The following is a 14,266-nucleotide window of genomic DNA, read 5'->3' as shown; positions in this document are numbered from 1 at the left end:
CACGGAATTAAACAAGACCGTAATAAGTAGCCTATATGTTCTTCCAGATTATGTTCTACATCCATGCCAAATTTCATTAAGATCCGTTGAGCCGATCCGAAGATACGTTCAAACAAACATCCATCTAAACATTCGCATTTATAATATTAGAAAGATTATTCAACGTCTGATATATCTGATTACTGTCACCTATAATATACTAAAAATTGCTAACAAGAAACTTGAGTGAAATGATAATATTTTCTTCAGTTTATTTCGTAGAAACGTCGGAACAACATAGTTAGAGGCAAATGGGAAAGTAGTATTACAGTCAAGGAAAAGCAGCTGGCTTAACAATATTTACGCAGTAAAATGGGTTAAGCAATGTATTCCTTGTTTGCGAAAACTTTTCCTTAGTACGGCGAGAAAAGTATATTACTTTCTTACTGAGGGAAGAAAAGAAAACTAAAAACGTAATTTTAGTACGAGTTAAACAGTTTAGTGGTTCAATGTTCTATATTTAGAAACATATAATTTCTATTATTTGATGACCGTTTAAGGACTTTGATAGGAGCAAAGAGTCATTGCCGAATATTTTTTTTATATTGAAAAAGTTAGCACTTGACCACGATCCCACTCGATGAGGTAATGGTGTGGTCTAAAGATGGCACGCGCTAGCTTTGTAGATGCCTATTAATCCTACTATTGAAGGCCCCCACATCGTACTTGGATGAAAAAACTGACGCCGGCAACTTATTTTAATCCTTAGCAGTTAAACAAGGAACGATGATTCAAACTTTTTCGTTCGAACGCGCAGCACGTCTACTACATAAGGATGGATTCCAGCCGTACGTCTGAACGTCCGATGGTAGAATATATATATATGTATGTATATGCAGTCATTCTTATCACTAAAACGGAATTTAATTTCGCTTTGCTACCCACTGCCAATTTCTGTTATCATTGTTGGAATATAATATTATTACTACCATAGTATTGTATTATCTGTTGTTGGAAAATACGTTTTTGAAACGTTCAATTTTAATAAGGATACATAGTTTTACTTGATGATTACCAAAATTACCAAATAGAATAATAGACTAGGTACAGAAGCGCTAAAATTCTGTGTTATTCAAGTTCCGATATACCATTTTTTTTTTGTTGTAAAAAGGGGATACTGTACAACAGTTTATCTAAACTTTAGATAAACTGTTGTACTAACTATTTAGATTCTAAAGTTATGTGATCATTGGTGCTCATGTCCAGTAGATATCCTATCCACTTCGGTAAAAAATATTTTATTCTTTAATAGCTCTAAGCTGTTGACTGAAAAGTGAAACAGGCGGTGTTGATGCTCTCTGTTTTCAGAACCTTAAACCGTCTTTAGTTACCTTCGGTCGTGTAGTAAGTATAAAACGTAGTGTAAGAAAAGAAAAGTAAAGGAACGGGGAAAGGAAAGACACAAAATAAACAGACAGACGAAACGCGGAATAACTTCAATTTGACGTCTGTCTTCTCTGTAGTCGTGGTATTGAACCGGTCGATCGGACCATTCATGCAGCAGCTAGCTACAGCGGACTCTACTACTGCTATAATAATTATCTGAAAAAAAGAATTATTATTTTTAGAATCAAGGTAGAAGTTTATTATCAGCTATATATAAAAAGAAAATATTTGTATTTCTGTATGTAAATAATATAGTCAAAAACTACTGGATTTCAAAAATACTTTTGCCATTAGAAAACTGCATTTTCACTGAATAACATAGGCTTTAAAGTTTTTTTGTAGTTCCGCATGGACGAAGTCGCGGTATGATGTAATATTGAGTAAATTTTACATCCGGTAACGCATTGAGTTCCGTTTGATAAGTGTATTATAAGTTGAGGTCCAATGTTAATATCACGTTACAGTGTTTTACAGCCATGGTTGAGAAACTGTACTATAGCATTGTTGCTCTTTACATATTAATATGTTCAGTTTACTGTCAAAAAGGTGCAAATAGTTCTTTAATATTTGTTATTGACAACACAGTGTCTATGTCTAAAGAAATAAAAAGTGTAAGGGGTTGTGCCGATGCAATCTTCAATACTGTAGTCAGTTCCAATGAATCTGGGATTGTAGACTTTGTTATTGTGACATTTAATGATCCAGGTAAATGTTTTTTTTTTGTTATTCAATATTCAATGTTTCCGTATCATTGAATATTTTTTAAGCCTAAGGGTTAACGTGCATTGGTTCACTCCTCTCTAACCTTGAGCCACCACCGCCACGATGAGTTTACAAATGCGCGGTAACCTTAGAAGTATCACTGCAATTTAGAAAAGAGAAAGGATTTTCTATACATCCAGGATGGTAATCATGTTTATTTTTTATAAATTATTATATCAAATTAATTATTTTATTTAAACTATTTTAATAGTCCGGAGTATTTCAGGTTTCGAATTGCGTGTTATTACAAATAATAAAGAAGAATTCAACAGTTCGCTATTCAATATTAAAGCAGGTGGTGGTGGTGATTGTCCTGAAAATGCAATGTCAGGAATTGAACTGGGCCTTAAATCTAGTCGGCCCTTTTCACATTTATTTGTTTTTACTGACGCTACTGCAAAAGATATGGAAAAATACGAAGTTGTAAAAAATTTAGCATTGAATTTAAACATAAAGGTGACTTTTTTTTAACATTCATCATCAACCTGCCTTTATACCCATGGAGGGTCGGCACAGTATGTAATAATCCTCCATACATCTCTATCAGCCGTCATATCTGAAATCCTCTTTTTTTTTAAACATTATTTTTGAAAAATGTTATTTTACCAATTGTTTTGTATTCAATTATCTTCGTAGTTATTCTTTAATTATTAGTACACTTTTAATATATAACAAAAATAAAAATTAAAAAGAGGGTGTCCTCTTTTTTACTATTTGCCAGTGCTAGTGATATCCTCAAAATTAGTCCTTATATTTAGTTGCATGTTGTTTAGGTGGTATGTCTTGATCACACTTTTTAAATCAAATGACATTTTATAAACATTTTTTATGTTTTATTTTAGATAAATTTCATAGTAACGGAATATCAACCGTGTTATACGGATTATTCCGTTTTCTCACCGTATGAGACATTAGCTACAAAGACTGGTGGTGAATTTTTTGTAATGAAAAAACATAAAATACCTGAAGTAAGGAGCTACTAATTGTATATATTTTGACAACTTTATGGTCAAATTTAATTAAAGTAATTATATTGCTTTTGTTTTCAGATTATTGAATACGTTAAAAGGTTGATAGAAAGTAATAAAGTTGTAATACTGAGTAAGCGCTTCAGACCGGAAGAAGAAAAGAAAGTTGATGTAATTAATGAACGACGGTTATAATTATAAAAAATCGTAGGCGAAAACTCATATTTTAACAATACAAAAATATTACTTTTCTGTACATGTTATATTTATATCATGACTAGCTGTCGCCCGCGACTCCGTCCGCGCGCATTTAAAAAAAACTTAATAGGGGTATGAAAAATAGATGTTGGCCGATTCTCAGACCTACTCAATATGCTCACAAAATGTCATGAGAATCGGTCAAGCTGTTTCGGAGGAGTACGAGAACGAACATTGTGACACAAGAATTTTATATATAAGATATTTTTTTTTTATAAACACTAATCTAGTGAAAAAAACAATTTTTTCTTTTAGATAATCGCCGTTTTAAAATAAATGAGTATTTTAACGTTGGAAAAATTTACACAATTATTAGATAACTCATAATTTTAGGTGACGCTGGATTCAGGTATCAAAGACGCACTCGTTGCTGTGACTGGTGGTGATAACTCAACGATACATGTCAAAGACAAGTTTAATGCTACAGTTCCCGTGAAAGGCATTGCAGATACAAAAAAATCTAAAGTAAAATATTAGGTCTTTCCCATTTTACTAGTTAATGTGATAATATTGTAATTCGTAATAATAAATTTATCCTTCCACAGATAGTTGCCTGGAATAATACAGAACCAGGAGATTACCACATTGAATTAAATAAAACAGATAACAAGACGAATACATTACTGATAATACATGGAACAAGTAAAATTACCTTTAGTTATGGATTCTCTGCTCTCAAGCCTGAATATATGAACGAAACAACAAATCGACCAGTTCCAGGTAAATTGAGTTTACAATGATGTAATAATAGCGTTAATTAGATGATAGGATTTAATATTCTTAATCATTTCAACATCTTTTATTTTTCAGATCAAAAATCTTATATTTTAATAAAACTAAAAACTGAAGCCAAAAAAATACATCTGCAGAAGATACAAGTCGTAGATTTGAAAGATAAAGTACTTTTGGATAATGCAATGAATATAATTGAGAAATATCAATTATATATTTCGGAACCAATAATTTTTCCTAAAGATACATTCAAAATAGTGGTAAATATACAAATCTATATATATATAAAAGAAAGTCGTGTTAGTTACACTATTTATAACTCAAGATCGGTCGAACTGATTCAGCTGAAAATTGATGGGGAACCTTAGAACTAGGAGACGGACATAGGAACTTTTTTATCTTGTGTGCATTTTTATTATTCCGCGCGGACGGAGTCGCGGGTAAAAGCTAGTATCGTATACATATTGCAAATTTTGAGGCAGGAGAGTAAGAATCGTGTGACAGTTTCTTTTTAAATTATCTTTGCTAGCCAATACCAGTTTATTACAACTTACATTGGTCCACAATATTTTTACAATTTCATGTAGTTCAAGTTGTGCTTAGTCGCTCCGTCAAAAAAAGTCATTTCCTCAACCTTAAAGTCATATTTTAATGATTTTTTTATTATTTATCCACCATTTAATACAGATGATAGCAGAGGATGAAGAAACAAAAGAGATTATAAAACGTACTTCTTTACCTATAGAATCGCAAAAAGTTTTACCAGGTAAGTATTTCTTCATTTTGTTATACTCTTAGTAATTTTGAAGCTAGATGATTCGCTAAAGATGAAATAAATTAAACAGGTACTATCAAAGACGAGGCACCTAAAGTTTCTATAACGGGCAACCCTAAGATGATATTATCTTATGAAAGTCCTTTGCAGTTGACATGTAAAGTAACTGGACATCCTAAACCTAAAATATTTTGGACAGATGACTTTGGATCGACCTTGACATTTACGGTAAATATAAATACATAATACGAGTTGAAACTTAATTTCTGGAAGTAAAGACTGGATTCAATTTAAATATTTGATTTAATTTTAGGTCACAACAATAAAGGTGGACTATCAATTTGTAAGTGTACTGGATGTAGATATAGTAAATAAAAACAACACATACATTTGTAAAGCTAGTAACAGTAAAGGCAGTGATGAAAAAAGTGTGAAAGTTGAAATACCATATTATTTTGATGTCATTAATCTTTCTAAGGGTAAGAAAGCAATCCTTAATTTAATAAAATTAAAAAGCAATAGGGTTTGGTCATGTAGTTATGACGAATTAATTGTATGTGGGTTTACGATAAAAATTTAGAACATCATATCACTGAGTATTGAGACACCGAGGAGATTATCGATGACGATGTTCCGGCTGCTCGTTTGCCCCTTATCTTATAAAAAAATAACCAAATTCATGTATACAACGAAATTCGCAAAATTATTGTAGAAATAATTAGTGATCTGGATGATCATAATTATTAGAATAACGCATTTGATTCTTTGCTTCCATAAATATATATATATATTATTTATTACCGGCAGATAAAAAAGTAGAATATAATAAAGAGGAAAAATTGTACTGCAACGTAAAAGCCATTCCACCCGCTAATGTAACTTGGTATTTAAATGGAAAAGAAGTTGTTACTGATGATAATTTAAGCATTTCATCAGACCAAATGACTTTACATATAAGAGAAATGAAACCCAAATATGTCGGAAATTTTTTATGTGAAATACGAAACAATATGAAAAGACTTGTACATAATATACAACTGACAATAACAGGAGTTGGTATGTAACCTTAAAAATTTATATTATTTTTAGTCGAATATAAATTTATAAATACACTTCATTTTACAGAGGCTCCAAAAATAGACAAAAAAATTACTGAAATCTGTGTAAATAAAGGATCCAATGCAAAAATTTCCTGCAGGTAGTGTACATTTCTTAATTCAAAAAGCTGGCAAAGAAACAAATGATTCAAATATCATCCCACCAATAATAATCGCTGCACATTAATATTTTCAAACAGACGCACATTATGTTAAAAACCAAGTAAGCAGAGAGATGTTAGGGAATGAATCTAGTGGTAGGAGGAAAGAACTTCAACTAACAAAGCTGTATAGTGTAATATGACTTTTTCTATGTGATCGTTCTATTCCTGGTTCTTCTTCAGAGGAAGACAAGAGTACTTCCTCTGAAGAAGAAAGACCAAAACCTCCAAGACCAAGATCTCCAAGACCAAGACGTCATGGAGAAATATTGCTGGACTTACACATATGACTAGATTTAACTAATATTATATTTAGTTGACAAAAAGTGTCAACATAGAAATAATGTTAATGTTTAAATGATTTCTATTATTTTTTAATGTTTAAGGATTTTAAAGGGAAATCCAAAGCCAACGATTGAATGGTATTTCAAAGCTAAAAATAAGGATACATTTTATCCGATAAAAGAATCTAAAGAAGACGTACATATTGACAAGGTAACAGCCAACGTGGTTGGGACCTACAAGTGTATTGCGAATAATGAAATCGATAAAGACTCTCATATTGTAGACTTAGTTATGGAATGTGAGTATGCTTTAAGTTTAACATAAGCCGAGGGCAGTAAAAGAAGATAAAAAATGCGAATAATTTTTCCTAGTTGCTATGTTTAGGTTGCAATTTAAAAATGCGCATCTTACTTCCGAGGATGCGGAAGGCGGAGGACCGCGTACTGTGCAAGGCATTGGGAAAGGCCTATGCCCAGCAGTGGGCAAATAAAGACTGTTGATGATGTTGATACTTCCACCAACCGAGGATGAGCTAAATGGAGGTCCTTTTTTATTTACAGACTTGTTTATTATGAACGAAAAACGATATGTTTCAGATTCTCCTGTTATCCTAGGTAAAAAACACCTTGATATCATTAAACAAATTGGGAAACCAGTTAAAATACCCTGCGAAATCCAAGGAGAACCAGCTCCAGAAATCCATTGGTCAATAAATGGAGTAGGGGTCGAGGATACCGAACCTTACAAAATATATAGAGATCACACTTTAACGTAAGATTTTATTACTAGTTTTAGAATTTTTAATACTACGAGTATCATAAAACAGAATATGAGAAAGTGATTATCGCCATATTTGGTTGTAGTAACACTGAAAGAAATATGAATTTACGTTAACTTTTATTGTTCATTCTAAACTTAAACTAGAATACAAATGTAATTTTAAGATGACTCAACGTTTTACAGTTTTAAAACTTCTATAGAAACAATGGGAAAGTATTCTTGTGAAGGTGTGAATAAATTAGGAACAATTAAAAAGACTGCAAACGTAAGCGTTTTTGGTAAGTCTTTTATCATTAAACTAATTGTTTCCCGCGATTTCGCCCTACTTAGGACCGGAACATCTACGGTAAAATTGAAGTCTCCAGCGTTTAAAAGATTAGGCTGTTTGAGCTCCCGATATTTCGGCACAGTTGCATGCGCCATGCAACTGTGCCGAAATATCGGACATAATAATCAACAGCCAAACATAAATATCAAACAGCCTAATCGTGGTAAGAATCCCGTTTCTTACGAACATTATATTAGTAAAAACCACGAAAGTTTGAAGTTATATATTTAGAAGATGATTTTATTCGACTACATGAAAGAATATTATACAATTATTATTTTTCAGAACCGGTTAGTTTTGGTGTACCCAAGGAATTAATGATTAAAATTAGGGTAGGACGCACATTAGATATATCATGCCCAGTAAAGGGATACCCGACACCAAAGGTACGATGGGAATTTTATTCAATCGATGGCACAATACGAAGGTACGAAAATTTTTATACTTGTAACATGTAACTACACAACGATGTTGTTATGAATCAACGCATCATAGACCATTTCATTGTGAACGCCTTTAGCTTGTAGTTTAATTCATTTTGAATTGTAAGATGTATTTATTTAATTGCGTGATATTCTCTTATTTCAATAAATTATTATAAATATTATAGGTACTATAACTAGCTTTCGCCCTCGACTCAATCCGCGCGGAATTTGGAAAAAAAAAACGTAATTAGTAGCCTACATGTATATCCATGCCAATTTTCATCCAGATCCACTGAACCGTTCCGGAGTACCTTGTAACAAACATCCATCTTTTTAAACATTCGCATTAATAATCTTACTAAGATGTGACAAGCGACCCTTTGGTTGTAGCTAAAACAGCGAAGTGACCAGAGTATACAAACATCTGTAGCAAGCTAAAGAGTGGCAGATGCGTTACTTACTGCTGAGGGACTGAAGATATTTTCTTCTTCTATCTAACCCCACTGCTGTTTAATCCTCATCCTCTTTTTAGCCTTTCCATATTCGATAAGGTTTGATTGGGGGTTGGAACTTAAATTGGGTTTTCCTCCCTTGTAATTGCGAGGATGCTTTATAAAAGAGAATTGTTTTCTAGACGTTTTCCAAGATTTTTGACATTTTATTACAGAACTCTTAGTGAAAAAGCCCAGTTAATAATTTCAGCGATTCAGGCAAGTGAACATGGATATTATGTTTGTGTTGCGATTAATCCTGATGGCGAAGAGAAGTCTCTTAGATACGTCGTCAATGTAGAAGGTAACTAATTAACAGCGTCTATGTTATATCTATAATATATTTATTTTAAAATAGCTGTTGCTAGCGACTCCGTCCGCGTGGAATTAAAAAAAACTTAATAAGTAGCCTATGTGTTCTTCTAGACTACGTTCTACTACTGTGCCAAATTTCATCGAGATCCGTTTAGCCGTTCCCTAGATACCTTCTAACAAACATCCATCCATCTAAACATTCGCATTTATAATATTAGTATGTTTCATTTTTATATAATATATGTTTACAGTGCCACCTTCTATCATACCAGAAGAAAAAAATATTGTAGCTGTTGTAGGTGACATAGGTATAAGGATACCGTGTAATAACTATGGAGATCCAAAGCCAACAATATCATGGATATATCAGGGCCAGCCCTTAGCTACAGGTCAGGATGGAAATGTACATCAAGATAGTTGATCCATTTTTATTACTAATGTGTCATCATCATCTGCTTTTTAGCCGACTTCAAAAAGAAGGAGGTTATCAATTCGACTGATTTTTTTTTATGTGTGTTACTGCGAATCTCCGCCCCTGGTGGTCCGATTTTGATAAAAATCATTTTAATCGAAAGGAAGTGCTTGCAGATGGGTCCCATTTTTTTTTTTTTGATAACTAGAAGACCAGTACATTTTTTATATCATAAACAAACGAGCAAGCGGCCACCTGCATATTTCCCTTTCTTATTCTTCCCTTCAATCGCTAAATCCACTTCCCCTTCTCATAATTTCCTATTAAGATAAGAGTGGAAAGGGAACATGGATTAAAATTAGGCCACCGGCACCACAATCATCACAAAAAACGCATAATTACTTCACGCCTTTCTTCCGTGTGGTTTTGGTATTTTATCGTTCAACCCGGCCTATTCATGCCGCAGATGTTGTTGCTAGCTTTTACCACTTTTAAACAGCCTTTATCTGCCACTACTGGATATAGATCATCAACAGTATATGACTCTTCCAAAGTATGTAGTCCTCCGCCTTCCGCATCCAACTGACTGCCCGCTGTCCAATCATACTATTGTATGATTATAGTTACATTAATTTGTTCATTTCCAAAACCGACCGTAGTTTTACCGACATTCACGTCCTTACGAGATGATGACGACTTGCACCAAGTAAAGACGAGTGTCTTCAGGCATTAAAATATTCTTTTGTATTTTGTTGTTTTAAATGCTTTTTATAATTTTATATTTTATTTCAGGAAATGAATACTATGATATGGAATCAGATGGAACATTGGTTATTAAGAATGTCAAAGGATCGGTAGCAGGAATGTACGCTTGTGTTGCCGAAAGCGACCTCGGCAAAGTATTTGAAAATTTTAATGTAAAAATTGAAGGTGAGTTTTCATAATTTCTGTACTGGTATCGCATGTCGATGCGCCATCTAGATAAAATGAGTTAAATATAAAATGAAATAATCCTAAAAACTATCTGTATTTCAATAAATTAAATGGTTTTTATGGTACAAAAAATAAATTCTAACTTAAATAATTATAGTCTATTATTATTATTATATCGAATATAAAAATGTAAACTTATCTGTCTTCAAAATTAAGCAACGCAATCATACAGATATACAAATAAAAATCATTGTTTGTATATACGTTCTCTTTGCAGTCCTAAACCACTGAAAAATCTATAAAAAAATAAAACGAAAATATTTTTACATTCTAATGAAACTTTTCGTTTGCACTGTATTACTGTTTGTTTTTTTTATTAGTCATCTTACTTTGCGTTTCGAATTGAGCTACTTATCTAGTAATAAAAAGTGAATAATACGTTAATGAAAAATAAACTTGTGCAACGCACATAAAGTGTTTTTTTTTCATTTTTGCAGCATTTCCACGTAAAAGTACTATTGTGAGTGAAAAATATTTAGAAGTAAGTCAATCGGCAGTGGTACAATGTAATGTACCACACTCCGCTACAGATCAAATAAGGTGGTACAAGGTATAAACAAACATTATTATTTTGGTAGATTTTTTCCATCTTCTTTATCTAAGTAAGCTCCTAGTCCAGGATTGGGACGAGATGACGCGAGAAAAGTGGAAGCCGGAAGCCCAATATTGGATATTTATGACTATTCTCTAAATTTTATTTAAATTAAGTTAAAAATAACTTCAAAATGATTCTATTTAATCCTTTTTAGGGAAGAAATGTGGTTGCATATGGTGATTTAATATTCAATAAATACAAATCCTCTCGCAGTGGACTCTATAAATGCCGTGTAAGCAATTATTTCAAATCTGTCACCGGCGCCATGCGAATTAAAACAGGATTTAAACCACGTTTTGCATATCCGACTATCCAACATGATTTTATGTTTTATGAGCCCAATCTCTGTTTAAATTGTGGGAACAGTGCAAACCCAAAGGCGAAGGTAAGCGATATTTTTTTTAATTTCAATAAAGTAATATTGATAAAAGTGGGAACTTTATTACTACTGTGAATTTACTAAAATGAAAAGCAAACATTTTGTAAACCATTAGCAACAATAGCAAAGCAGCAGTAACAATAGAAATCATAGATGTTATAAAATTTGTTCATAATCTATCTTTATATATATAAAAGAAAGTCGTGTTAGTTACACTATTTATTACTCAAGAACGGCTGAACCATCTGCGATTCCTCTGGCGTTGCGGATGTCCATGGGCGTCGGATCAAATAAATTTAGGCGGTCCGTTGCTCGTTTGCCCCCTTGTCCTATAAAAAAAAAACCGATTTGCTGAAAATTCATGGGTATGTAGTTGAGAACCAGAATACGGATATAGGATACTTTTTAGCTAGTATACAATAAAATAAACATTTTAAATCACAATGTTAAGAATAATCATGAAATGATTTTTTTTTTTTTGCTAAACAGATTTCATGGTGGAAAAATAAAATGAAAATAGTTTATTCTACTGACACTTATTGTTGCAAAAATGTAGTAAGCAGCATAGGAGAATACGAATGTGTTGTTGAAAATGATTTGGGAAAAATAAGTCAGAAATTTTATGTGAAAGGAAATGGTGAGTTGTGATGCTAACAGTTATTTTCTAATTAAATTACTGCAATAAATTTTAACATAATAATTTGTTTTTATTTTCAGATTGCTTGATAGATATAAAAGAAGAATTTGATAGACATCATCCACTTGTACTAAACCAATACAACAAACTTTCCGATTTTTCCATTATTGATGGACATTTAGCTATACCTATTGGTCACAGCGCCCAATTTTTCTGCCAAGGAAGCTTTAATAAGTTTCCTGATTCGTCATTAAAAGCAGAATGCGTGGAAAGTAAAATTTTTAAAATAAACGGAGAACAGGTGGATTTTTCTAAATTGAAATGTAAAGAAGCTTTGCAACCGGTTACAATTAATAAAAAAGAAGATTGTGCCAACGGTAACGGAGAAATTTTCAGAATTGGTATAAATGTGAATGAATTTTTGGAAGTGTATCATATATGTTTTCACAGAAAACTTAAAATTCCTTTGTACGCCGAGTACAATTTAAAGGCTTCAGCGGCAGGTGTAAACTGTGCATCACCAGAAAAGTGGTTCAACAGTGATGTGTTAAATTACAACAAAGATGAAATGTATGATTGCAAGCAACAAAGAAATTATCTAACTGCAATAATAGGTCGAGATTTACCTGGCAAAGAAGATGAATGTTTTGGTTCCAGACAACTAGTAAACGAGAAAGATTTACCAGCCGGTTTTCCACAAATGTTGACTCACAGCTATCTTAACATTATTCCACAATGGAATTCTGATAGTATGAAGGTTTGTGATCTTTTAGTTTTTAGTAAAAAAATGGACATATTTTAGTGACTCATTTCGCAGATCCTTGACTGCTCACCATCTCGATAGCTGGCCTTCCTTAACGATGTGGTTCTCACGTAACTTCTTGCCTCACATAGCTGCGCTGTGGAACGGCCTGTCTTCAGCGGTATTTTCAAACTAGCACGACTTACGGTCCTTAAAAAACAAGTGTACCTCTGTCTTAAAGGCCAGCAACGCAACAGCAATTACTCTGGTATAGCAGATGTACATTTGGGTTGATCACTTAGTTTTTCCCACTACTCGATCGTTCCCTTGTCATATAAAGCAATCAAACTTGTTTGTTTTAGTAAAAACAATATCTGTTTTTAATAAAAGTTCTCATCAACAATATTTAAGACTGGAATGTGGATACTTTTTTTTTGTAAAGAAGGGGGCAAACGAGCATCGGGAACACCAAGGTGTTCATCGATGCCCATGGACATCAGCAATACCAGAGTAATTGCAGATGCGTTCCCGAGAAATATATCAAATATATTTACGCATTGAGATTTAAGAGAGGTATTGTACGCCACGATTGTTGATGTATGAGATGTCTTATGTTTTTATATTTAATAAACATTTATTTATTGCAGAATTGGGATATTTTAGAAGAAATACTTAGAACACAAGTAAAGAAAAGGCACAGATCATTTACTAGATCAAATGTATTTATAAGAACGGGAGTATCTCAAAATTTTCGTCTCCCTATAGGAAAGTCAAAAAGCCGGTCTGATATTTACATTAAAGATAAAGCTGGAAATAAGTTTATACTGCCGGTGTTTTTATGGAAGGTGTGTCTAATTATAAGATACTTTTAATAAACACCACATTGATAAACGCATTTAGTACTATTAATTCAATATTTCTCTGTCCTTATGACAATCTATTTTAGGTCTCTACATTGTGTTATTTCTCTCAATCTGACTGCGATTTTGTCTTTTAAATTTATTTACTATCTTCCAGGTCATTACAGATGAATTAAGCGCCGCGACTGTCGTTATCATCCAAGTCATAATACCAGGATCATTACGAGGTGATGATATAAAGAATTATGAGATCTGTACCAATCAATGTGATAAGATACAATGGTTAGACGGAATCGACGCTGAATACTTAAAAAGTGGCTACATGCTCTGTTGTAGTATTACCGATTTTGAAAAGGCATTTCCTTATCGTGTGTCATTCAGTATGGGTTATAAAAAATTTTTAAGCATATTTAGTAGATAGAAAACGTTATATTTATGTGAGTTTTGTTTTTCTAATTTATAAATAAAATGGTTACGATATTTGCTTTGTTTTTTTTTATATCACAAGTTGGCAAACGAGCAAACGGCCACCTGGATTCGCCGCAATAGCGAGGCGACCGTTGCCCATAGACATCCGCAAATGCAGATGCGTTGCCCCTCTTCCGCCAAATCCACTTCCCCTAAAGAGGATTAAAATTAGGCCTCCTTGTGTTGTTTTATTCTGTCTCATCAATACATAGCATATGATTGTTACTATGAGTCTCAACTGTTCTCACATCTATTCATGTTTTTTGTCAATGGATATATGAAGATATTTACGATATAAAAGATTTTTTACGTTATGTTTAAAAACACAACATGTCAAATAAAATGATGTTTAAGTCTCTCACAATATGCAGTACAGCA

General features: G+C 32.7%; 3 protein-coding genes across 3 annotated transcripts; all 3 read left to right on the top strand.

The window, feature by feature from the left end:
* The first annotated feature begins 1,997 nt into the window (after window positions 1–1,997).
* Window positions 1,998–4,153, top strand: LOC123721898 (hemicentin-2-like). Its single transcript, XM_045681988.1, has 6 exons — window positions 1,998–2,130; window positions 2,414–2,643; window positions 3,030–3,155; window positions 3,237–3,326; window positions 3,747–3,878; window positions 3,959–4,153. The coding sequence occupies exons 1-6, from the start codon at window positions 2,016–2,018 to the stop codon at window positions 4,151–4,153; spliced, it is 888 nt and encodes a 295-aa protein (XP_045537944.1). The 5' UTR covers window positions 1,998–2,015.
* Window positions 4,154–4,832: 679 nt separating this feature from the next.
* Window positions 4,833–6,122, top strand: LOC123721897 (leucine-rich repeats and immunoglobulin-like domains protein 1). The gene is made up of 5 exons (XM_045681987.1): window positions 4,833–4,911; window positions 4,991–5,148; window positions 5,234–5,399; window positions 5,728–5,976; window positions 6,046–6,122. The coding sequence occupies exons 1-5, from the start codon at window positions 4,833–4,835 to the stop codon at window positions 6,120–6,122; spliced, it is 729 nt and encodes a 242-aa protein (XP_045537943.1).
* A 104-nt stretch (window positions 6,123–6,226) lies between these two features.
* On the top strand, window positions 6,227–13,841 carry LOC106708707 (immunoglobulin superfamily member 10). Its single transcript, XM_045681986.1, has 14 exons — window positions 6,227–6,240; window positions 6,565–6,761; window positions 7,060–7,234; window positions 7,427–7,521; window positions 7,857–7,998; window positions 8,664–8,791; window positions 9,054–9,191; window positions 10,007–10,144; window positions 10,645–10,757; window positions 10,957–11,187; window positions 11,671–11,818; window positions 11,899–12,575; window positions 13,208–13,405; window positions 13,578–13,841. Exons 1-14 carry the CDS (start codon window positions 6,227–6,229, stop codon window positions 13,839–13,841), a joined length of 2,658 nt encoding a protein of 885 aa, XP_045537942.1.
* The last annotated feature ends 425 nt before the right edge of the window (window positions 13,842–14,266 follow it).

The sequence above is a fragment of the Papilio machaon genome, chromosome 17 (genome assembly GCF_912999745.1).
Source record: "Papilio machaon chromosome 17, ilPapMach1.1, whole genome shotgun sequence".
NCBI classification, from domain to species: domain Eukaryota; kingdom Metazoa; phylum Arthropoda; class Insecta; order Lepidoptera; family Papilionidae; genus Papilio; species Papilio machaon.
This window is presented reverse-complemented; position numbering and strand designations above follow the sequence as displayed.

What these genes read in the sequence shown, in the direction of transcription:
- LOC123721897 (XM_045681987.1), top strand. Translation starts at nt 4,833, where the DNA reads ATGATAGCAGAGGATGAAGAAACAAAAGAGATTATAAAACGTACTTCT. An exon ending in GATCGACCTTGACATTTACG is followed by an intron (nt 5,149 to 5,233) that starts GTAAATATAAAT and finishes ATTTAATTTTAG; the next exon opens with GTCACAACAATAAAGGTGGA. An exon ending in TGTCATTAATCTTTCTAAGG is followed by an intron (nt 5,400 to 5,727) that starts GTAAGAAAGCAA and finishes TATTACCGGCAG; the next exon opens with ATAAAAAAGTAGAATATAAT.
- LOC106708707 (XM_045681986.1), top strand. An exon ending in ATACGTCGTCAATGTAGAAG is followed by an intron (nt 8,792 to 9,053) that starts GTAACTAATTAA and finishes ATATGTTTACAG; the next exon opens with TGCCACCTTCTATCATACCA. An exon ending in ATTTTATGTGAAAGGAAATG is followed by an intron (nt 11,819 to 11,898) that starts GTGAGTTGTGAT and finishes TTTTATTTTCAG; the next exon opens with ATTGCTTGATAGATATAAAA.
- LOC123721898 (XM_045681988.1), top strand. Translation starts at nt 2,016, where the DNA reads ATGTCTAAAGAAATAAAAAGTGTAAGGGGTTGTGCCGATGCAATCTTC. An exon ending in AAAAACATAAAATACCTGAA is followed by an intron (nt 3,156 to 3,236) that starts GTAAGGAGCTAC and finishes TTTTGTTTTCAG; the next exon opens with ATTATTGAATACGTTAAAAG. An exon ending in AAGAAGAAAAGAAAGTTGAT is followed by an intron (nt 3,327 to 3,746) that starts GTAATTAATGAA and finishes TCATAATTTTAG; the next exon opens with GTGACGCTGGATTCAGGTAT.